This window comes from Amblyomma mixtum, chromosome 6 (genome assembly GCF_055824585.1).
Source record: "Amblyomma mixtum isolate Tamu chromosome 6, ASM5582458v1, whole genome shotgun sequence".
Taxonomy (NCBI): domain Eukaryota; kingdom Metazoa; phylum Arthropoda; class Arachnida; order Ixodida; family Ixodidae; genus Amblyomma; species Amblyomma mixtum.
Genome location: NC_143017.1, coordinates 22,131,107 through 22,155,001, shown reverse-complemented (window position 1 = coordinate 22,155,001; position 23,895 = coordinate 22,131,107). Strand labels below are relative to the sequence as shown.

At 44.2% G+C, this 23,895-nt stretch overlaps 1 protein-coding gene across 1 annotated transcript; it reads right to left on the bottom strand.

The window, feature by feature from the left end:
- Positions 1–1,419: 1,419 nt before the first annotated feature.
- LOC149338406 (putative defense protein 3) lies at positions 1,420–22,495 on the bottom strand. The gene is made up of 4 exons (XM_089550315.1): positions 22,373–22,495; positions 8,338–8,567; positions 6,807–7,017; positions 1,420–2,045 (listed from the first exon to the last, which is right to left on the bottom strand). Exons 2-4 carry the CDS (start codon positions 8,546–8,548, stop codon positions 1,937–1,939), a joined length of 531 nt encoding a protein of 176 aa, XP_089406441.1. The 5' UTR covers positions 8,549–8,567; positions 22,373–22,495; the 3' UTR covers positions 1,420–1,936.
- Positions 22,496–23,895: the final 1,400 nt, after the last annotated feature.

Here is a 23,895-nt window from a genome sequence, read left to right as displayed (position 1 = left end):
TTAGAAGACGAAACCTCTTCTTGCAGCGCCATAGACACTTCAAGGTTTGCTGTCTCCATATGCACCATCTCAGGGCAAGACCACTTTTCACGCTGAACTGCCTGAACAGTGCATACAGTTCGAAAGCTCCCACAATCAGGCGATGAGGCGATGCTCCGTGAGGCGCCGGAACCAAAGCAGCTTGAACTCCATGTTTCTTGTTTCCGGATCAAATATTATCCATATCAGCCTTTTCATGCGCAGCTCCACAAAGTGCTCGAGCTGCTCTTTTGAAATGCCATTCTCACAAGTCACTATTCAAACAAGGCTCAATTGATACTCCCCAATGCAAACAATATGTGTAAGGTCCTTAACATGGGCGAGGGCACGCCTGAAGTCAGGAGCTCGGTACGGACGGCCATTCAAGTCGCCAAGCAAAAATACGGTGTTGGGCACAACATTACCGGACGGCAGGCAAGGCAGCAAAATCTTGTAGGCGACCCTGATGCTTTCAGGGGTCGCAAGTCCTCGACAAAGGGCCGATGCGCTGTTTCAAGCAGAGAGCATGTTGTTGTGGTTGTTGCCTTAGTGGCATGGCACATGCCTACGACGGGGGATAGGCCAGGGTTCAGTCAGGAGAGCCAAAAGAAGGTAAATAGGAGCCATGGTAATGGTTTAACTTTGATTGCCAAGCTAATGATTTAGCTTTGGGTAAGAATTCAGAGGAACTAAAGTTGAAATTATAAATTAAGAACAATTAAAAAGATGAAATAGAAAAATAAACTGGTGAAGAGATAAGAGAACTGAATACAAAAAAAAATTGTTGAAAGATTTTTCAAAGCGAAAAATTTGGATACCATTAGAAAGGGATTCTGCCGGTAGCTATTATGTAATTGTGGAGGTATTCGTAAACGTGATGCAGTGCGAAACCTCTGGTGCTCGCTCCGAAGGAGAGAAGAAGCGGAACCAGCAAAGTGAGTACCATTCGAGTAATTGGAATTTCTAGATACGTCCTTCTGTGATGTGCAAACCTCCGACAATACAGTAGAAAATGCTCAACTGCCACCTGAGTCATCGCGGCGTGGACCTCGAAAGCTTAGATTGTCCAGAAGCCTGTGTATAAACTTTGAAGGTTACGGCTAGGTCTTCTTTGGTAAAAAAAGACAAGAAGGTTTCTGTATTCGTATGTGGCTCGGTTGGTATCCACGTGGAAGTTTCGGCGTTGCCCCTTTTCTGGTAAGCTTAGAAGACGCATAAAAAAAATTAAAGGAACCATTTTGCTATTGTGCCCAGTCCCTCCCTCTTTTCTCATTTTCAAAAAATAAGCCGATCCCTACTCATGCCCCGGCAGGTATAGGCGACGTTTGATATTTGTTACCAAGTTATAAGTAACGACACAAGAACTGCTTGAAAGGATGAGACCGCTTGAACGGATGGCGTATATGTTGGTTTTATTCCTTTTTTGAGTAGTCAAGAACTCTTTTGTTGACACTACCTATCAGTTTATATATTCCCATATAACCATGATCATGGTACCATGTTGCTTTCATGCCTAATAGTTTTACTGTTTTCATGCTTTCTGATATCCTGTCGGTGAAGGTAGACTTCGCGGAGTGTTTTTAGATCTCTTGTTGTATCATACTTGAGATTATTCGTTTCAAGGTCCCCGGGCAGGATTTGTAATGATACTTTTTGCACAGATGAGTTTATAGAAGTATACTGAACGTTTCAAAAAGGAGCGCAGGGAGATGAAAATGAGGAGAAAATAGACAGAATATAGGTAATGTACGCGATAAAAACAAAGTTTTGTGCCGAAAAAAGCTGCTGAATATACGTAATTTTTTCAAATACAACTTTGCTTCATACTCAGCGGCTGTCCTGTCTACTGCTCTGCCCATTGTCCCTTTGTTGTTTCTTTTCGAGTAACAAATTACGAGCAGCTGAATATTCTGTTGTACTAAATTTTATTGGACGCCAGACTGAAGCGCCTGGAAAGCTGACTCCTGGACATCGTCTTGCTCGCGAGGTCCGTGTAGAATAAGCGGTAGTTGTGGACGACGGTCGCTCTGAAAAATCAACAGACAGGTGTGCTTTTCAGTTAAACATAGGCGGAAAAAAATCACACACTCAACTACTCTCCCCCTCACCTTCACTACTCAGTCCACCTGCGTCAAGGATAAGGTATAATCACAGCAGCTGGTCCCACCCCGGTTGCGCACTGTTAAAGCCGCACCTACTCTCACATCCACGCTTGTCTCACGCCCCATGTTGACATACTATTCCGCACAAACCCGACACAGAAGCTTTCGCTTCTAACACTGGACGCGCTCAGGGCTGTCGTCTGCCGCGAACAATGTTTCCCAGACGTGTAGAGTTGAAAAACAAGCCGAAGCTTCCGCATCATATTCTGTCTCATCATAGCCGTCTCATCATTAATCATAGGATAAAAAGAGCTTAGTAACACACTTCTCTCCCGATTCCTGAGTCTTTCTACGCGGTTGGGTTGCACATTTCTTGAGCGCTTATATTCTCGACAGTACACAACCAGTTTTTACCCCTACCCATCTCTATGTGCCTCTCGTGTTCCTCCAACCGCACGTTGAGATTTGCCTACCGACCCATTGTAGGAAGATAGCGGAATGACTTAAACGACGCTAACCATGCGTCTAACATACTCGTAGGTGTGCCGCATACCGCAGCAAGGTTTTCTTTGCAAGAGAGCTGCACTGCTTGTATTTTCATGTGCGCAGTTAACGAAGACAGAAAAGAACGGCCGGACCATTCTTGTCTGCCTTCATTAACTGTGTCTGCAAGCTCTCGTACAGCGCAGCTGCAACTAGCCCAATTCCAAGCACTTCTTTTCTGGCTACTTTCTCCAGTAGTGTTGCAGTTATAGCCATGCCGATATTATGATAGCCACAGAATTCGCAGAAATAATAAAGCCTACATTATAAGAGCACAAACTAAAAGCATATAGCAGCAAGGTCGGAAGCAGACACAACTAGAGTTGAGCATGTCCACAACCGCGCAGAAAATACGAGCTCGGTCATCGCCGATGCCATACTATTCTTGCTCCTATCTTTTTTCACACTATATAACGAAGAAATGCAATGAACAGCACTAATGTTAACCAATAACATAGTTAGGTTTAAGAAGGACAGAGTTCTAGTCGTTTGAGGCAGCCAGAGGCTCGTATGAGCACCGCGTAAGCATCGAAAAGTTTTGCTTCTTGAGATCGCAGATGTCAAATGATAATCACTACGCAGGTGCTAGAGTACGGTCACATACAGCAGGCTTTATTGTTCGGTTTGGAGCATATATCTAGCCCTCATCCTAAGTCAAATCTTTTGGTCATTTCTGCCCCAGGCGCATAGGTGCCGCTTAGTACACCATATGGTGTGGCCAATAGCAATGCCATTTACTGAAAGTGTTGTGAACAAAATATACCGCATTGATTGGTTTTCCTTGGCCTAAGATGTGCATATTAAAATCTAAGAGGAAAATACTTTGGGACTATCTAATCGAAACTGTGCTAGATGCCGAAGAAGTAAAGCCCGTACACTAATCGCATATAAATGAATTCACAAATCTTTGAAGAATAAAGATTTTCTGCGCCAACGACTCTTCTGCAGCACCACTTGGGAAATTTTATCAAAAACTGCCGTATAAAATTTCTTGTTGCACAAATTTGCAACCCAAAATCATCCGGCATTTTCTGGGGAGCGAAGAGAAAAGCATGCTCATTCAAACAGTACTTTCAATCAATTGTTACTCAAGAGATTTGTCATCATGATGAAAGCAGACCCAACAGTCTACTGATGTTAAACTGTCAGGCGTTTCTGTAATATCAGGCGTTCTGCTGTGGACGACCGTGGCTGGTGTTAAGTCTCGAAGTGAAGAAGGCGACCGGGCGGAATCCTGATCTATTTTAAAATGGTAAGCTGAGACTGTCAGTAAATATCCTTCTCTTCATATATTTCCAAAATCCCTCCATGCAGCACACGTACCATCAGAATAGAAAATCGCTAAAGCAGTTCCCGTGCACAAATAAGGTACCTCTTCAATGCCAGCTTATATTCCATCTAATTTTCTTACCAGAACTCTTTGTAAAAGACTACAGCACATCATTTTAAACCACATTACTTAGTTTGTACAAGAAGAAAGACTTGTTATCTATATTAACTCGTTTTTCCCTTCTTCTTATCCACTGTTACACAGCTGATTGAAACTACCCATAGTTTCTCGTTAACCACAAATAACTATAAAAGTTTGGTGGTAGACAAGACCTTTTTTCTAAATGTTGGCACACTCCCTCACGCTTTCCCCTCCTCAGTTTACTTTGCGCTGGAAAGAAACCCGTCTACCTGCCGTCCTTCTACCCAGACATCAAAGATTGATGTTATTTTGTTACGTATTTCAGAAGGTTTTAATCGAGAATTTCTCCGCCAAACTGCTTTTTAAACTGAACTTATTTGAAGACTGACCGCTTCCTTTTAGTGTTATTGATTGCCTCCCAGACTGGTTTTATCTCGTACAGGTGTGGAACTGCACTTCGGTCACGGTTCGTGTTCGATTTCATGTCCCCCTGCGCCCAATACTTGCCCCGCTTTTATTTGCTCTCTTCAGTCACATAATGAAGAGTGTAAACGCCAATGTTCCCATTCTCGCGGGGAAGTTCAAGACGTATAGTGAAATAAAACCCCATAGTCAGCAAATAAACCTTAGTAATGCCGTAAACCATGTTGCAAAGTGTTGTTTTAAATCGTAATTGGTTATCATTACCGAACCGTTTCCACGAACATTACCAAAAAGCACTCTCAAGTTATGGTTATGACCTGAACAAGACTCAAAACGGAGTTAACGAGTATCGGTACTTGGGCGTATCAATGACATCTGATAAAACTGTCACTAAACAACCTACAAACAAGATGTTTGTTGATTAAACGTGCACTGCTCCATTCTGCTCCCACGGTAAAGCAAGTTGCGTAACGAACCTATTCGTCCTGCTCTTGATTACACCAACATAGCTTGGTTTGTGCATGTGAAAATCACGTGGCCATGTTAGAATGCGTCCAGCGTGAGGCTGTCCTGTTTGCATTTACTGATACCACCACACTCATTACAAATGTCAACTTTATAGTGCATGCTCCTTACGGTGACTAATATAGCGAAGATACATAGCTTGAAATTTTATTCTTAGTGCGTCGCAATACTTTCCACATTGATCCCACATCCTTAGTTAGTGTCAGCCAGTCCAGACATACAGTTTTGCGTCTTTTCTTCTATTCTTTGCGCTAATTCTTATACATGGCATGCAATTATTTGACGTGTCTTTTATGCCGCTTTGTGTCCCATGGTATAATTATCTTTTTTAAAATTTAGCTAAAATCTGGGTCAAGTTGCTTTTTTACAGACTCCTGTTGGTAAGCTGTCGATTGAGAGTATATTAAAATAAAATAAATAAATAAGAGTAAGATACAGTGAACATAGAATCCACAAAACTCGAAATGGCTAAAAACACGATGGAAGTGCATACAGAGAGGTTTGCGACTGGGGTGCGCCGTGTCGCCACTATTGCTCATCATTTATACAACATGCAGGGAGCGTGTGTTATTGGAGAGCAGAGCTGGGGTTAACTGAATCTATGAGAGCGTAGGACTAAGAAGAGCCCAATTTCTTTCGAGTTTAGCTGACGCACATGACAATCTACTTTTTGCTCATAGCCAAAGTCAGCTACATCTCGTCTCATGGATCTCTGGAAATGAAGCAGCAAACATTACATCATGAGAAAAAACACCACTTGCAGACAAAGGACCAGAACGAGGAGGACACACAACTGCGCTGACTGACAACTTTATTTCCGAAGGCAGCCGATCCGCACCTTTTATACAGAACCGGAGGGAGGGATGCGCACGCGCAAAGACCGGTAAAGTGGAAGAACGCAGAGCCAACAGATACGCCAGCTATTCTTATCGTCAACCATAACCAATAACGCAGCCCAAACCAGCGAGAAAAAAAAGGGTGGAAGGAAGAAAAACAAAAGCGAGGTGAAACAAAGGCGCAATAGCGTCAAAAAACAATTCTAAAAAGATACCGAAGAAGCAACAACCTAAGGCTTATGCTCCAGTGACTGAACGTTGTCCACGCCAACGCATGCAGCGCACCTCTCTCTCTCTAATTGCCGCTACATAGCTAAAAGGGCGATAATTATTCTGTTAGTAGTATTAGTTTACGAGCAAGAGGATGTGCACTGCAAAGCGCGAAGGTGTGTTGCCGTTTAACACGAGGCGTGATCAGCTTTGGAGATAGCCTAGTGCTCTCATGCAGTGCCGAGCAAAGCTGATCTGTTCGCGCTGCCCCGGGTTTGAATCCCAGTCGCGGCAATATTTATTTATTTATTGTTTTCCCTACGCTATCAAGGTCAAGCTTCTCACAAACTGGTGAGCAGGTTTCGCCTCGTGAAGTAGTGTTTCGCACTAAAAAGGTCATGGTACACCCAAAGTGAAACCCAAAGAGCAAAGCCCAAAGTGGAGCAGTCCCATATACGTACCCCCTTTGTCAAAAGTAACCGACAAACCGGTTTTTGTTTCTTCATTTTATGGTGAAGCTTATACGGCACCCCCAAAATACCGAAAGGCGCCAGATGGTGAGGACATGGGTTCGCCTCACTTTACACCTATTCAGGGCTTAAGGTGTGCCATAAATGCTTCGCTACATGGCTAAGAAACAACCCCCGTTGCCCCGTTACCTTTGGCAAAGACGGTATATACGGTAAGGCATGTAAGGCCCGCAAGACAAGCTTGACTAGCAGAACTGAGAGAACTCACTTGAAGTGCACTTTTCCTCCTGTGCTGGCGGGTGCCTTCCAGAGCATCTTGACGATCTTCTTCTTGTGCTTGCTCACGTGTGTGGCGGCAGAACAGTCCTCCACGGGCTTGTAGATGTCGCCACGTTCGAAACGGCCCACTTGGTTGTCGTGCTCATCGAGGGCTTTCACTATGAAGCCTTTGAAGTACGCGCTTTTTGAATACAGGGTCACTGCATGGAAAAATATTGTTTCAATGGTTTGGTCCCAAAGCAACTAAGGCTATGAGGGACGCCTTAGTGAAGGGCTCCGGAAATTTCGACCACCTGGGGTTTTTTAACGTGCACTGACATCGCACAGCACACGGGCCTCTAGAATTTCGCCTGCATCTAAATTCAGCCGCCGCGGCCGGGATCGAACGCGCGTCTTTGGGGTCAGCAGCCGAGCGCCGTAACGACTGAGCCATCGCGGCGGGGCTTGTTTCAATGGGCTCAGGTCTGAGGAATCACAAGTATTAAACTGTGGAAGCAATGAGGCGATAAGGACCATAAAGTGTCTGTGTACCCAGGCGACCGTTGGGTTCAGCTGAAAGGAATGTAATTTTGTTTCTTGTGAAAACGTTCTCTTGATTTCTCTGCACTCATTTTTTGAAGGCAGCATACACATTTTTCAAGACATCGAATACCGAGCACCTATCTAGTGTGCTCCTGCTTAAATAGCTGACATAGGCACGAAGCTACTAAGCAGAAGTGTAGGCATGAGGCGGAACGTACATGACCCAGTAACGCACTTTATTAGCGCAAAAAATGTTGCTAGGAGAGTCATACATCTCGATTGCAGCACCCTCCTTCGTCTGTTTCCGAGACCTCCGAAAATTACTAAAGCTTTTGAGGTGGCAGAGCTCAGACTCGCCAGCGTGTGCGCATTAAGGTGAGTAGAAACTTCAGAAGTACTAATAAGAAAATAATTTGTAGCAGTGTTACTGTCGGAGCTATGGTGAGAAAGAGCCAGTCTGACAGCGTTGGAATGAGAACTGTTGCTCCGCATTCACTGCGAGGTAAGGTAAAGACTTCATTTACGGGCTTCACAAATGGAGTGATTTGTGGCCTATTGCCAAAGCTCTACTTTAGGGGCACTACCGTATTATCAAAACTATATGAATAAAAGTGCGCGGAAGTAATGCGCAAAAGCAGTAGTTACAAAAGGGATAAACTTTTCAAAGATGCTTATGTTTTGTTATTGAGCTAATGTTGGAATTATGTGACAATGGAAATTTTAATCAAGTAAAGGAAATTTTTTGGCGCATATTAAAATTTCTGTAACGACAGCTTCTTTGCTTTGTTTGTTCCAAGGTTCATTTACTTAGGTTTCATTGCACTACGGAATATGCTACGAAAAATGTTCAGCTTGAGGTAAGGTTAAAATAAAAATCGTAGCTGTAACGTTAAGAGACCGGGAGCAGCCAGAGTGGGTGAGGGAGCAAATGCGGGTCATTGACCTCCTTTCCTTAAAACCAATTATCAGTTTTCATTTTCAAGTTTGTGCTCGAGTACCTGTTACAGAATCGTTGGGCTGAAACGCTGTTTTCTCCTGCACCAGGTGGTAAGGAGAGTCGCTCCCGTTAAGCTGCCGGGATCCCTGGTGAAAGGGAAGCAAGTCGTCACAAGCGTAGCTAGGTGCGCCGTCAGGAAACGCCAGGCACGCCCCCAGTGTTGACAGGACCAGAGACAGAGCTGTAATCCACGATGTTCCACTCCACGCCATGTCCGCTTGTGTTTCCAATCTGTAAAGGTAAGGAAAACCGCTACAGTTTATTTCTGCTTAAACAATTGGTATTTGACATCGATTAGGGATCAGAAAGCTGTTTGTCAGCATAAAATTCAATTCGAGCAGGCTCTTTATGTTTTCGTCACCAATTCGTGGTCGAATATATCTCTTTCTTGGCGATGTGAAAGAAGCATCTTAAAGAGTGTTTGGCTTATCGTAGCCCATTGCGTGAAGACGCCATGTACGGTACATAACATGCACTGGTTGCAAATACCTAGGCAAATGCTATGGGGTGGAGGCATTCAACTTTTGTACCCTGGGTGACTCATTGAAGTAAAGCTTGAATTGTACAACTCGCGAACGCGGTCAAAAAAGATATAACAACGCCCGCGCAACAAGAAGAGACTCAGTTCTGAAGTTCGATACAAAAAGATAACGCTCATCCTACACCTCGTGGCCTAAAGTGAGAGTTCATATTTGAAAGGCTGTGCGCTAAAAAGACGTTCACAGGAAAAAGGATAGAGACGACAGGAAAAAAGCGCAGAAGCATGCGCGAAAGAAGCGTGCGCTTCTTTCCTGTCGTCTCTATCCTTTTTTCTGTGAACGTCTTTTTAGCGCACAGCCTTTCAAATATGAATATGTACCAACTAGCCCGTCAAAAAGCCTTACTTAAGTTGGCAATCTGACTCAACTACTGAAAATGGGCAATGATATTCAAGCACGATTCACTTGATTTCTGACGAATAGAATACAATTCCGAGTAAGTCTGGGCAGCAAAACATTTACATTGCAGCCTCAAAAAGTAAGCAAGATCACCGAGCATGAAGTCAAGCTAGAGTTCAATCAATTAGACCAATAAAGGCTCAGCAAAACTTGGGAGTACAGGTACTCGCATTTGAGGCACACGAAGACCTACTTGAAAAAAAATGATCTTGCCTGAAAACCTCAGCTACCGTGTCTTGAAAACAGTAATCTCGAGGCCATTCATAGGCCACCAGAACGAAAGAAAAATAATTTTATTGTTCATGCTTGATTCGCATCTCTACAACTTAACAAAGTGTGCATGCGTTGCCGGCTGTCGCACTGAGGATAAAGAACCACACGCGAAATTTTTGGACAACCTGAACACTTTCAATACGGGTGTTCTATGGTTACCGAATAAAAAAGGCAAAGGAAAGAACTGCCGGCTTGATGGGAAAAAAATGCTTATATGTGCGTCAGAAAAAACTTAGGGTGACGGTATAACTCGCGTCAGCATAAAAATGACTTCATAACGAGACATGTTGAGCTGTTATGATGGTGGAATTCACTGCGAACGACAATCTGAATGGCTATCAGACTGTGCCACTATGCCAATTCTTGTAGTTGTATTAAGCTGTATTCTTTTAGCTTCCCTCCCCACATTTTATTTACTTCATTTGTTTACTCCTTTGTTTACTCATACATCTTTGTAAGCACAATGGAAGGAAAACACTACGATCGAGCGCCGGCTGTGGCGAGAGAGCGAGTCCTTAGTATGACCGGATGAGAGGATCACTTCTAAGGGCAGCACGCGTCCAGGGGCGTTCCCACAGAAGAGCAGCCACGGCGAGAAAAATGGGCGACGTCACTCAGCAGCCCGCAGGTTCAACCTTGAGAGATGCGTGCTTCAGTTATTTTTTTGCGCCAAATTCTATTAAACCTGGAAAGCGCAAAAAACAACGGACAACAGAAAGAGACAGACACACGAGCGCTTACTTACAACTGATTTTTATTTTCATGCGAGAGCAGAATATATGTACACTTCAGATCACCTGCGCATGCGAAGAAACCTCAAACAAGATAAAATATTATCTGGCTGCACATGCAAAAGAAGAAAGATATGCAATCTCTTTCTCAGACAGCAAAATCGACGCACCACTTACACATTCATCGCCAGATCGTGCTATCTCACTTGCCTCAACAATTTCACACGTTGTTTTACACTTACTTTTATACAGAACTTTACATTGATGAAAGAGAGGACGACAATTCCTGCTTATGCACTTGAGGCAATGAATGCTCAAATGCCCACCTTTTCTGTTGTCGACAACGTAATTGTGTTCACCTAATCTCTCATTCAGGCATCTACCAGTTTGGCCTATGTAATATTTACCGCAAGTCAAAGGCAACTTGTACACAACCCCTTCTGTGCATTTTACAAATGGTTTTTGGTGCTTGATCATGCAACCTGACTTCAGCCTGTTTTTTGACGTGCTCTGTTTGCTTAGCGCACTCAGCTTACTTGGGGCAGAGAACAAAACATTTACATTCACTCGGTTACCAATTTTTCTTAGGTTGTGTGACAACCTGTGCTTATAGGGTATGACTGCAAACTTTCTTTTATCTTTTGTCTTATCCGGCTCTTGCTTTGAGTTAGCATTCCTTTTGTATGTTTTTACAAGTCCTTCTGCAACAGACACCAGCATGTGCAAAGGGTAGCCAGCATCTTGCAACTTTCTTGACTGTAAAAAGATGCTTTCTTCAACAGAATGTGGGCATGACTTTTTCAAACAATTTATGAAACCTAAACGAGCTATGTTACGTTTAAAGAGTTTAGAATGCGCGGAGCTAAAAGGTAAAGGCAATTTTCCATCTCTGGGATGATAAGTCCAGCAAGTATGATCTGCAAAAAATGTTAAAATGATGTCAAGGAAGCGTATGCTATTGTTAACAGGGAGCTCATGTGTGACAACAAGTGGAGATAAACAATTCGAAAAACAATCTAAAACACTTCCAACGGCCTCATTGAGGGTGATTACAGTTGTGTCTAACAAAATTAAAAAGTCGTCAACGTAACGAAATACATTTACCACCCCTACGTCTTTCAGGCAGGCAAAGAGCCTTCTGTCACATTCGGATAAAAACAAGTCACTTAAAATGGGAGCCACACTGGACCCTATACAAATTCCTTGCTTCTGTAAAAACAGGTCATCGCCCCACCTAACAAAAGTAGAATCAAGATATGTACCTAAAAGTTCTAGAAAAGCGCCAACACTCACACCCACTGAATTCTGAAAATCAATTACACCAGAGTTCTCGATACATCTTTCAACGCACTGCAGCAAACCATTTTGGGGCAAAGAGTAGTAGAGGTCCTTTATATCTACCGAGAAAGCACTGAGACTTCTTCTTTCACTTTGCTTAAGAAAAGAAGTCACGCAATCGGAATTTTTTATTAAGAAGGGGTCGTCAACAACTAGCTGTTTTAGGCTCCTTTGCAGGAAGTCTGAGACTGATTTTTGCCACGTTCCCGCTTCTGAAACGATTATTCTTAAAGGACAATCCAATTTATGGGTTTTAGCAGAAAAAAACATGTCAAGGCTTAGGCCTCTGGAATTTTCGATGGACTGAGCTAAACGGGTGAGATTGTGCGAAGTACACAACTTTTTTGCCTTCAGCCTAATTTTTGAAAGCTTAATGCCTTGCTGCTTGTGAAATACATTCTCAATCGCTTTGTCAACTTTTTCCAGAGGCCTAAGCCCTGACATGTTTTTTTTTGCTAAAACCCATAAATTGGATTGTCCTTTAAGAATAATCGTTTCAGAAGCGGGAACGTGGCAAAAATCAGTCTCAGACTTCCTGCAAAGGAGCCTAAAACAGCTAGTTGTTGACGACCCCTTCTTAATAAAAAATTCCGATTGCGTGACTTCTTTTCTTAAGCAAAGTGAAAGAAGAAGTCTCAGTGCTTTCTCGGTAGATATAAAGGACCTCTACTACTCTTTGCCCCAAAATGGTTTGCTGCAGTGCGTTGAAAGATGTATCGAGAACTCTGGTGTAATTGATTTTCAGAATTCAGTGGGTGTGAGTGTTGGCGCTTTTCTAGAACTTTTAGGTACATATCTTGATTCTACTTTTGTTAGGTGGGGCGATGACCTGTTTTTACAGAAGCAAGGAATTTGTATAGGGTCCAGTGTGGCTCCCATTTTAAGTGACTTGTTTTTATCCGAATGTGACAGAAGGCTCTTTGCCTGCCTGAAAGACGTAGGGGTGGTAAATGTATTTCGTTACGTTGACGACTGTTTAATTTTGTTAGACACAACTGTAATCACCCTCAATGAGGCCGTTGGAAGTGTTTTAGATTGTTTTTCGAATTGTTTATCTCCACTTGTTGTCACACATGAGCTCCCTGTTAACAATAGCATACGCTTCCTTGACATCATTTTAACATTTTTTGCAGATCATACTTGCTGGACTTATCATCCCAGAGATGGAAAATTGCCTTTACCTTTTAGCTCCGCGCATTCTAAACTCATTAAACGTAACATAGCTCGTTTAGGTTTCATAAATTGTTTGAAAAAGTCATGCCCACATTCTGTTGAAGAAAGCATCTTTTTACAGTCAAGAAAGTTGCAAGATGCTGGCTACCCTTTGCACATGCTGGTGTCTGTTGCAGAAGGACTTGTAAAAACATACAAAAGGAATGCTAACTCAAAGCAAGAGCCGGATAAGACAAAAGATAAAAGAAAGTTTGCAGTCATACCCTATAAGCACAGGTTGTCACACAACCTAAGAAAAATTGGTAACCGAGTGAATGTAAATGTTTTGTTCTCTGCCCCAAGTAAGCTGAGTGCGCTAAGCAAACAGAGCACGTCAAAAAACAGGCTGAAGTCAGGTTGCATGATCAAGCACCAAAAACCATTTGTAAAATGCACAGAAGGGGTTGTGTACAAGTTGCCTTTGACTTGCGGTAAATATTACATAGGCCAAATTGGTAGATGCCTGAATGAGAGATTAGGTGAACACAATTACGTTGTCGACAACAGAAAAGGTGGGCATTTGAGCATTCATTGCCTCAAGTGCATAAGCAGGAATTGTCGTCCTCTCTTTCATCAATGTAAAGTTCTGTATAAAAGTAAGTGTAAAACAACGCGTGAAATTGTTGAGGCAAGTGAGATAGCACGATCTGGCGATGAATGTGTAAGTGGTGCGTCGATTTTGCTGTCTGAGAAAGAGATTGCATATCTTTCTTCTTTTGCATGTGCAGCCAGATAATATTTTATCTTGTTTGAGGTTTCTTCGCATGCGCAGGTGATCTGAAGTGTACATATATTCTGCTCTCGCATGAAAATAAAAATCAGTTGTAAGTAAGCGCTCGTGTTGTCTGTCTCTTTCTGTTGTCCGTTGTTTTTTGCGCTTTCCAGGTTTAACATGTCTAACCAACTCGCCCAAACGCAGCCATTATTGGCCAAATTCTAATTCGGACAGACTGACGGACAGGTTTTTTAGTCATGGCGTTATAATGCTAAAGTATCTAAACTATCTTGTCATGAATTTCTGGCTGTCTTGCAACCGAATGAAGTTCGTATTGCGAGGTTTCTGTGAGGTTTCAAATGTTCAGTCGCATGCAGTAAACCAGGCGCGAGGCCATGCGGAAGGGCGTTTGGTAGAACTGGTCGCGTATGCGCTCTAACAATTTAAGCAGCTCCAGCTGTCAGGGTCTGCGTCCATCAAAGAGACCGAACAGATGGTCCGCTGGCTATTGCCTGCCGGTTCACTTTGATCTCTTCTGTTTATTTTTTTGGAAGTGTTGAAAGAGCTGCAACGATGTCGTCCTATTCATAAAAGCTTAGGTACGTGAGTTTCACAATAGCTAACTTCCTTGCTTGAGGGCATTGTGTTTGAACTTGGATTCCATTGTTCCTCGCGGGCACATAGGATTCACTACTGGTCCGTGGATTCCATATTTTGCCCCACATGGAACTAATCTACTCGCCTGTAAAAGGGGCAGTCCGAAGCCACAAAACGTTCACTGGCGCTGTTTGATGGTGGCAAGTCGAGTTTAGAGCCTTTACCGCTTCAGGCTGTTTCATACACAAGCGAATGGAGCGGCTTAGCGGCGGCGCGCAGCGATAAATTTTGAACTTTGGGGAATCTCATCGCTCTGGCGAAGTCACCGCGACCACTCACTATAGGTTTTTACGCTACGACGGCCGAAATCGCGGACGATTTCGCTAGCATGTTAATCGCTTCAGTGAGGGGCGGTGGCTTCGAACCACCGTCGCGGGCTAACGAGGTGGATAACGGAGCAGTAATGTGATCACGTGTGAGCGCGAGCCAGACCAGAAGACGACAAAGGTAGCGCAAAGAGCGTGACCCCCGCAGATGAAGGCAGCAGCTAAGGTAGGGCGAAGCGGGTGCAGGCGCTATAGCGCACCCGTGTTTACGGATTACTGACGACCATCACATTGCAGCTCCCTACAAGAGCTCTTCGCTGTAAAACAAAGGAGTCAATGGCGCGCTCGAATGGCGAGTGGTTGGCGAGCGGGTGCCACTTGACGAGCGAAAATGTGAGCAATATGCAGGTTTCCTTTCTTCTCATGAATCGGAATTAGTAGTTGCTCAAAAAGTTATATCTTATTCAGATCCTCTCATAGACGACAAAATACGATTCTGCACCGGTCACGGCTTGGCACCACTGTCGTTCTTGAGAAGGAAGTAGGAACAGAACAGAGGTTTTCTGTCAAACTAACCGCCAGCGCTACACTTCCTTTCGCTGTAGAATTTAAGAATGGTTACTAAAAAAGCGGTCCCAGCGTTGCGTTACAGAAGCGAGAAACAAATGAAAAGTTTTCCACGGCGAGCCGCACTTGACACTCAATGTTTGCTAATTAATATTTCAACGTGCCATCGGTTAAACTAGGGGGAGAAACACACCAGATCTGGCAGCAAGGCTCAGCCCTTTAATGGCTTGAGCAAACATGCATGGCCATCTCCTTTGAGCAAACACGAATCGGTAGGAACCTCCTCGGTGAAAATCAGCGTCTACAACAGCTGCTGCATTACGGGAACCAGCGCAAATTAACAAGAATGCCAAGCCACCGTCCAACGAAGGCGATCCTTTAGGAAATCTACGTTCCTTGCAACAGACACCTCTCCAGACCGCTATATTTTTACGCACGAGGAAGGAAAGAAAGCCAATGGAGCCCACGAAATTGAGCGAGAAAGCTGCCGAAGCCGGATATGTTGTGTGGACTCAGCCGGGCGCTCGGTGTTCCGACGGTCAGTTCTTGACTCGCCCGAAAAATACATTCATCTCACGATGTCAGCGCCAACAAATGTCACGCACGGGAACAAAACCTTTGCACCTTGGAGCCAAGTGAGAACATTTTCGTGCACTGGGGCCGACAGGGAAGCGGGGAAAATATTTGCTTCACTGGACAGCCGCTACCAAGAAGGAAGCTCGGTGTCGCAGGCACAATCATAAAATACATCTTCAGCGCATGGCCTCGCATCAAAGGGCAACAAAAAGTCACGAAATTTTTGTGGGTTCGCTACGGTGCCTTTGTTTTCCCTGTTTTCATTTTTTTCCAGTGACATCGGTGGCTTCTTTTATTTACCTCTCCCTGCAGATGCTGCAGTTCGCTAAGTTCTGCTCTGTGCCGGCCTGTGTTTCCATCCGGAAGTTGGTTCGGCAAAACTCACACGCTCATTATAAAGCCTTACCAAGTGCGATGTATCGTCCTTGGTGATTAGGGGGAAAGAAACATGCAATCCCCGGTACTTGCACACAGGAATCTGAATCTTGTGTGCCGTAAAGAAACATGCACTCCTCGGCACTAGCACATCGGAATCTGAGTTTACTGTGCCCTATCTGCTAAAGAGGAAAAGAGCAGTGGAACTTGGTCTCCTTCGTGTTCTCGTTACTGCGGTTAATATATTGGGGAAGCTAACAGCCAAGCTAGCTTAGCATCAATAGATAGTGTAATATTGCCAGCGTCAGTACGTCTTTCTCGAGAACCGCCACAGCAGAGAACCGCAGCAATTTGTGTCGTCTACCTTATTTCATCGCCTGAGTCTTTATGGCGTTCTTCTAGAATATGTCGTCGAGCTGTTTTGGGTCCGATTTATTAACGCCATTGTCTTCGAGGCACTGCTGCCTGTCTTGGGGGCGCTAAATACTTCCCTCTGGTTAGCGTCACGCTCTGTGAGTTAAAAAAGTGTGATACCGTTCCCATAGAGGCCAAGAGGTACCTAAGCAACGTCCCCGAAACAAAAAAAAACGCATAATGTTGGTTTTGTATCTCACCGCAAAAGAGAAAAGCGAATATTTTTATGATTGCTTCGAAAAGGTCAGCAGAAGCGCGAGATGTTGTTATGCTCGATTTCAGAATACCATTGCAAATTTCCTCTAACCAAAGTTCGGGGATGTCTAAAAACAGACGAATTGTGTTAACTTGTATAGAGATATTGCCGAAACCTTAAAGGTTAGGTTTACTGTTACAAACGGGCGCCTGGTTGCATACAAAGATTTGTGGCTGGTCGTCGCGAATAGGCTTATTAGTTTAAAGAATTTTGGAAACGCGATTACACTCGCCGTTTCGGTTCAACAAATTTTCACCCCTTCTGTCACAATTCAATAACCCAGTGCCTGTGGGGTGCGCACAGCGCACGATGCTCCAGACCTTTTATGCCCTGAGTCGTCTGGAGTACCGAGGAAAGGTGTGCACCGTGGCACAGGCGGGACAGCGAATGTCACGGGACACGTGCGCCAAGAAACGACGCGAGTTGATGGACATCGGTGGGCTCGCACAACGAGCACGCGGTTACCGAATTTCTCGAGAAATGGCGAGCAGACGCTGCTCATTGCAGAGAGAGCAATACCATTTACGAAGAACTGAAATCTTCTATAGCTATAAGTAGCGGCCTGCGAAAAGTCTCGGATAGGCGCCTCTGTCAGAGGCGCCTATCGCTGACAGATTTCATTACTGGAATTTAGTTATTCCTTTTAGCAGTTAACATGATTCACCTAATTACTTCGGCCCGTCAATTTTCGTGTTACTCTGCCGCAAAAGGCATGTGTTCCCCTTAAAATACGTTTTTTAAATTATTTCCGGGCCTCCCTGAAACACACGGTAATATCAAATTTGCATCGCTGAGACCAAGCCGGAGCAAAATGGCTGTACTTCGGAAGGCAGGAAACAACGTTAAGTGATTCAATTAGGAACGGAGCCGTAAGTTCTCTCGGCGCGCGAGCAGGAATGCCGAGTGAGGCTGGTCGGCTGCACGAAGGTCTCTTCAGCCGGAGACGTCAGAAACAGCCAGCGCCTCCATGTATGACCTGGGCGAAGCCGGCCGGAGGGGCTGTTTGCTGCCGCCTGTCCATGGAATATGTACGACTGGGTCTGACGCATTATTTGTACTAAGGCGCCTTAACGCGCAACCAATCTGCTGGATCTGAGGCTCCTCTCAGCGGCTTTCATACCTTTGCTGAAGCAGTGCTGTATCAGGGGTGAAGAAAACATCTTGCCGACGGCGACGACACGATTACGGCTGCCGATAATCGACGTGATCTCGGACGCTGTGTCTATCATGGCGACACTTGGGCTGAATAATGTCGTCAAATCTGGAGGCCAAACTCTGTCGACATATTTCTTTGTTTTTAACGCGATAGCTTTGAGCAGCTCGTGCCGCAGAAAGTCTGACGTGATCGTCGGTGTCATTGACCGTGAGCGAAAAATTCACGAAAGCTCCTCAGAGTAGCGACCTAGGTGTCCCATATGCCTCCTAGGAGGAATATGGGATACATAGATCGCGCAATCTTGCGCCGACATTCTTCCATGTTTCTGCCTCGTAGGTGAGCACTGGCATGAAATAAGTAGGTGAAAAAAAGGCTTAAAGTCTAATTTTGGAACACAAGGTCAACTCGGCAGGAAGAACGAAAAGTGTAACGCAAACAGGCAGGAATAGGGTGGAGTTGGTCACGCAAGAAAAAGATGAGCGGAAAGGCAGAGAGGAATAGGCGACGCCCAAGGGGAACGGATGACTAGATAGAAAAGAGAGAGAGGAAAGGGAGCTCAATTCCACGTGGCAAAACCGCGGGTTAGCAAAAGCCTAAATTAAATTAAAGAAAATGAATCAGCACTGGCAGGGCACGGGTTGCTGGGACAAGATAACCGGTTGTCCCCCAGTGTAATGTCATCATTGTCAGCAGCAGCCTTACTACCTCCACTGCAGGGCAAATGCCTCTCTCATGTCTCTCCAATCATCCCGGTCTTTTGCCAACAGCGGCCACCGTATCTCCACAAACTAAATAACCTCATGCGCCAACGTAACTTTCAGCCGCTCCCTGCTACGCTTGCCTTCCCTAGGAATCCACTCCGTTACCCCTATGAACGAGCTGTTATCTTGCGTAACAGAGGGTGCCTAAGAGTCAAGTAGCGGATTAGATTATGATGTTTACGCGGATAAGGTGGCCGCAGCTGGAGCCGGACCCGGAGAACTGGGCCGAACTTAGAATAGCAGCCCGAAAGAGGAGCGGTAACGCTTTCAGTTGTACTGTAATAGATTGGTAGTGAGGCCAGTTAGGCTGTATAGTCAATGGCTCGTCGGCTTCGGCGTTCGGATCCTAATCCCAAGGTCGCGGAATCAATGTCGGCCGCAGCTGGCTCACCTCAATGGAGGAGAACTGCCAATACATCCGTGAGCTGTAGGATATCAGAGTGTAGTAAAGAACCCCAGGCGGTCTGAATTAGTTCGGCCCACCACTATGGCATCCCCCGTAGCCTATATGCCGCTTCTTGACATATCAATGCTGCGTGAGTTCCAAAAGAATGAACTTGAGCAAGGTGTGTTGCTGGGCGAGTTGGTTGGGGTACATCTTGAGAAAAAGAGCGCTTGCAGACAAAGGACCAGAACGAGAAGGACACACAACTGCGCACACAAAAGCATCATCCGTACTCAATTCCTGCTTTGACAAATGTAATAACGTAGCATTGACCAAAGTAAAGAGCACAGCAAGAAAGTTGTGTCAGCGCAGTTGTGTGTCCTTCTCGTTCTGGTCCTTTGTCTGCAAGCGCTGTTTTTGTCAAGATGTTCCAAAAGAATGCCTGCGTGCATGAAATTAACGCTAAATAGGGCGGTGAGGTAGAAGTCTTGAGTGGCAAGAAAGGACAGAGTACGCAAGGGCTACATACTGTGGACGATCACAGTCACACATGTTCAATGAAAAATTTATGACTATCGCTAAGGATTAGCCAAGACATCAGAAATTACTAAAGATATACTTGATAGAAGGTGTTTTATTTGGTTTATTAGGGTTTAACGTCCGAAAGCGACTCAGGCTATGAGGGACGCTGTAGTGAAGGGCTCCTTAAATTTCAACCTCCTGGGGTTCTTCAACGTGCACTGACATCGCACAGTACACGGGCCTCTAGAATTTCGCCTTCATCGAAATTCGGCTGCAGCGGCCGAGATCGAACCCGCGTATTTCGGGTCAGCAGCCGAGCGCCGTAACCACGGAGCCACCGCGGTGGATGAAAGAAGGTGTGGCAACTAGAAGTTAGAAAGCTGAGCAATCTGATCAAAACGAGGCGGCAAAAAAAAATTACGGAGAATCTCCTGTTGAAGAAGGTCAAGTGCATATATGTGATAAGAGCATGTTCGAGCACAAAATTAACACGACTTGAACCTTCGTCATCACTGCACTCGGATGAGACCCCCTCTCCTAGTAAATATGCGCCAACGATAAGCTGCAACCCGAACGCAGCGAAACTTAGTCGAGAGCTCGGCACTCAACATTTTCGCTTCCCGGAACTTTATCTGCGGTGATAGAGAATATTTCCATTGGGCGTGCATAACTTTCGCTACTGCATTGTTCGTAACAATGGCGATAGGAAGCAGCATGATGAGTGACTAAGGCTCCATCGTGATTCTTGGAACGAGGCTGGAAAACGAATCGACACTTCTGGGCAGGTTTAGGCCGGCAGGAGGGGACCACAAAGCATAAAGGACACCCCCCACGCATATCAACAGTTTAATGTATGAGGCCTGCATTCTACACTTGTCTGCTCTTCAGTATGACATCAGATGTGCCACATTCACAAAATGTGCTCTAAATATTACCATCCCTTACAGCGTAAGCCTTCTCGTATGTGAAGTCCGTATGAACAAATTTTTTTTTATTGCGTGGCACGTTGCTATTGGAGCTTTTGGCATGAAGCAATGTTACTGATATTTTCACTTATAGTGCGTCGTACGGCTTGTGTGCACTGAAGTGTAGACGTTGCGAGACCGACGTCTCTAAATTGTCTAATTTATAAGACGCTCGCGACACCAGCACCTGCCGCAGCATTCATTCCACTTTTGTTTTGGCCGGGACGGCACTTCATTGCGCAAATCAGTTAATATATAATCGCACTGGTCAGAATCGTTGGCAAAAACACGAAGAACTAGAGGGGAGATTGAAGAGGTATATTTAGTCATTATTAAGCTCCACATTCACTCCACCTTAGCTTGGTTAAACATGCAAAATTAGCATAAGGAATAAAACTCAGAGACATGTACTCGTTCGCAAAAGGCCAGAGTGACAGCGTTTTTTTCTAACTTCGTGAGGCAAAGGTGCTTTTTGAGTATCAGTGGAGCGGCCAGCTGTAGGAATTGGTAACTAGCGAAATAACCAAACCGAAACACTACGTTTTTAAAACAACTGATCTGATTCCACAAAACTGTGAAGGCCGTTTTTTTTTACTTGAAGTTTGAAGTTTATTAAATTCTGACAATAAAAATTGTCATGGCGCCGGAGCGAAAGGCGAGACTATACCCGCCTGACTAGGCCCCTGGAGCCACGAGCACAGCAGACAACAGTGCACAGAAAAAATGTATACATAGATACACATAATACACACATATACATACTTATATATACGATAGACACAATTACACATAAAATAAATCAATGCAACTTAATAGGTATAAATAATGCAACTGAAGAAATGAAGATACAGGAAGGCCAAAAGCAAAGTGGGAATAAAAAGTCTTGCAACGCATGAAATTGTATGTGAATCGAAAAAAAAAACAGAAAATAAATTACAAAAAAACAATACTCAATGGTTGGAAAAATACATTTTTGATTTCTTTCTGAATATGGAAATGGTTGAGGAATCTTGCATGATATCAAATAAAGCGTGCTCATTATTAAGTAAGTTAATATATTAATATTAATTAATATATTAAATTAGTGTGGTAATAAATTTTTCCACAGTGACACATCTTCATTATCTTGAGCGCTTCAGCGTTTGGGCAGTTAAATATTTAAAGCTTAAAAGTTGTATGTTGCTTATAGCCTAAACTTTATTCTGACTGTGCCGTAACTAAAAAAAATTATTTTCTGATACAAGAGTCTCGCAGTCTCCTAGTTATGCTGTAGCTAGGAGTGAATAAAAATGCTTCATTGATCGATTATATTTCGAACCATCAGCAGGTTGCTCGATTTATAGGTCCAGAGTGTGAGCCTTCGTATCGCCGTACGGAACACAAAATTTTGCAGTTTTTCTTTATGAAGGAAACAAAAATCAGAAAGCAACCAGGCTTTGCCCAAAATAAGAGTAGGGCACCCTTAAAGTAGTTTGAAATTGAAGTGGCAGTTCATAGTACACTTTTCCAAAAGAGCACTTACTGAAAATAATACACCAATGAAAATTACACCCCTTATTTTTTTATTATGCTTCATTGAGTAGCATTTTCCATCTCTCCATTTCACATCTTTTTCCGTATTTTAGACTTTTTAAAAGAAAGGCAATCATTTCTCGAAAGCATACTTACTGAGCCCTTGTTTCACAAGCTCAAATAAATCTCTGAAGCACCCCAAGGTTATGATAAAGTTAAAACCAGAACTTAAGACGTGGATAAAGAAAGAATCTGGCGCGTCTTCAGGGCTAGTCTTATGTTTATCATGAATCCCAATCAACTACGCCATGTTTAAAAGTTTGTGTTGGTGTTATGCAGAAAGAGGGACGACATTTCTCGAGTGTCAGTCATATAAACGAATAAGCTGTGCGGGTAAAGCCACTCTGTCGCACTCACCACCAAACGTGCCTCCGAGACGCTTTCTGGCAGCGTTGTTCGCTCCTGTACGGGCCTTGTCCTTTCTACTGCTCCAAATCTGCAGGCCAGCGCCAAACTGCTGCTGGAGTGGAAGGCTCTGGCGGTAGATATAGCTCCCCACTTATGGTTGAGAAACAGTCACAGCGCGCTTATCTGATGCCGAACTGATAAGTGCAAATATGTGGTCTAAAGGCTGGCAAGAACGCAGATAAGTGCTCTCAGTTGTGGCGCCATATCGAGAATTGTCAATCGTTTTCATAGTATTTTTCACCCACTGAAACCGGGCATTCGGAGTTTAAAGGTCAGCTTTCATTTCACGTGTTCAAAGGTATGTGCAGGAAGGACGGCCCGAGGCTTTAAATACCATTAATGGCAGCCTCGCCTCCGCATACAATCTTTAACAGCCAGCCCCGTCCAGTGGACAATTACCTCCACGTTACCCTTCCCTACAACATTCCATTTGTCTCCACGTTACCCTTCCCTACAACAGGTCCCGTCTTCTTATCGCCGCAAACTTCCTAATCTCATCCGCTCACCTGACCCTGAGCTGCCACTGGCTACGTTCGCCCTCCACAGGAATCCATTCCCTTGTGCTAACACAACAATGGTTATGTTCGCCCGAGCCTGTACTGACCGGACATAGCTAATACATGTTATCCTATCATGAGGAAATTGTAATTTGCGGTTTTTAGCCTGCGAGTACCTACCAAATAACACCACCTGGTTCTTAGTCACCCGGTTATTCGTGGATTGTTAGCACGCGCCCAAATAAAGTGGTTTTTCCTGATACTGGATTGGATTTTTTTGTATAATATGAGTCTCATGGCACTTAATCCCGAACATATCAATCATCCCAATCATATAAGTTGGGCTGCTGGATTCACCCTTCGTATATTTTCCAAATAAAGAAACCAGGCATTGAAACTCACCTCACTGACTGTACGATAGTTAGCAGTGTGTGTCTTGAAAATTTCGGAGTTCATAACTGAATTACTGGGCATACACTGACACAACTGTGAAGCTATTTGCACGGCATAGCTCTTAGAATGATATTTTGAGTATTTATTTTCCAAGCCGACCGGTGGCTCGGTGGTTATGGTCCTTGGCTGCTGACACAAAAGACGCGCTTTTGATTCCGGCTATGGCAGTCGGATTTGGATGGAAGCGAAATGATAGAGGCCCGTGTACTGTGGCACGTCAGCGCAGGTTGAGGAACCCCAGGTGGTCGGAATCTCCTGAGATCTTTACTAGGGCTTCCTTTATAGCCTGAATTGCTTTGGGACGCTAAACCCCCTAAAACCATCATGTGTTTTCCGGATGTAAAGTGCTCATTTGGGCATCAATAACTTGTGTTTTAAGACACTTTGCGAATACTTTTGATCACATTTAACTCAGAAAACATTGCCCCCCTATTTCTTTACATTTTGACAAATTTTTATAGGCAATTTTGTTAATTGAAAAGTAGCAATTTTAAATTTTAAATGAGGCTGAGGCTACCTTCA

What these genes read in the sequence shown, in the direction of transcription:
- LOC149338406 (XM_089550315.1), bottom strand. Translation starts at nt 8,548, where the DNA reads ATGGCGTGGAGTGGAACATCGTGGATTACAGCTCTGTCTCTGGTCCTG. An exon ending in GCCCAACGATTCTGTAACAG is followed by an intron (nt 7,018 to 8,337) that starts GTACTCGAGCAC and finishes TTTTCCATGCAG; the next exon opens with TGACCCTGTATTCAAAAAGC. An exon ending in GGAGGAAAAGTGCACTTCAA is followed by an intron (nt 2,046 to 6,806) that starts GTGAGTTCTCTC and finishes TTGATTTTTCAG; the next exon opens with AGCGACCGTCGTCCACAACT.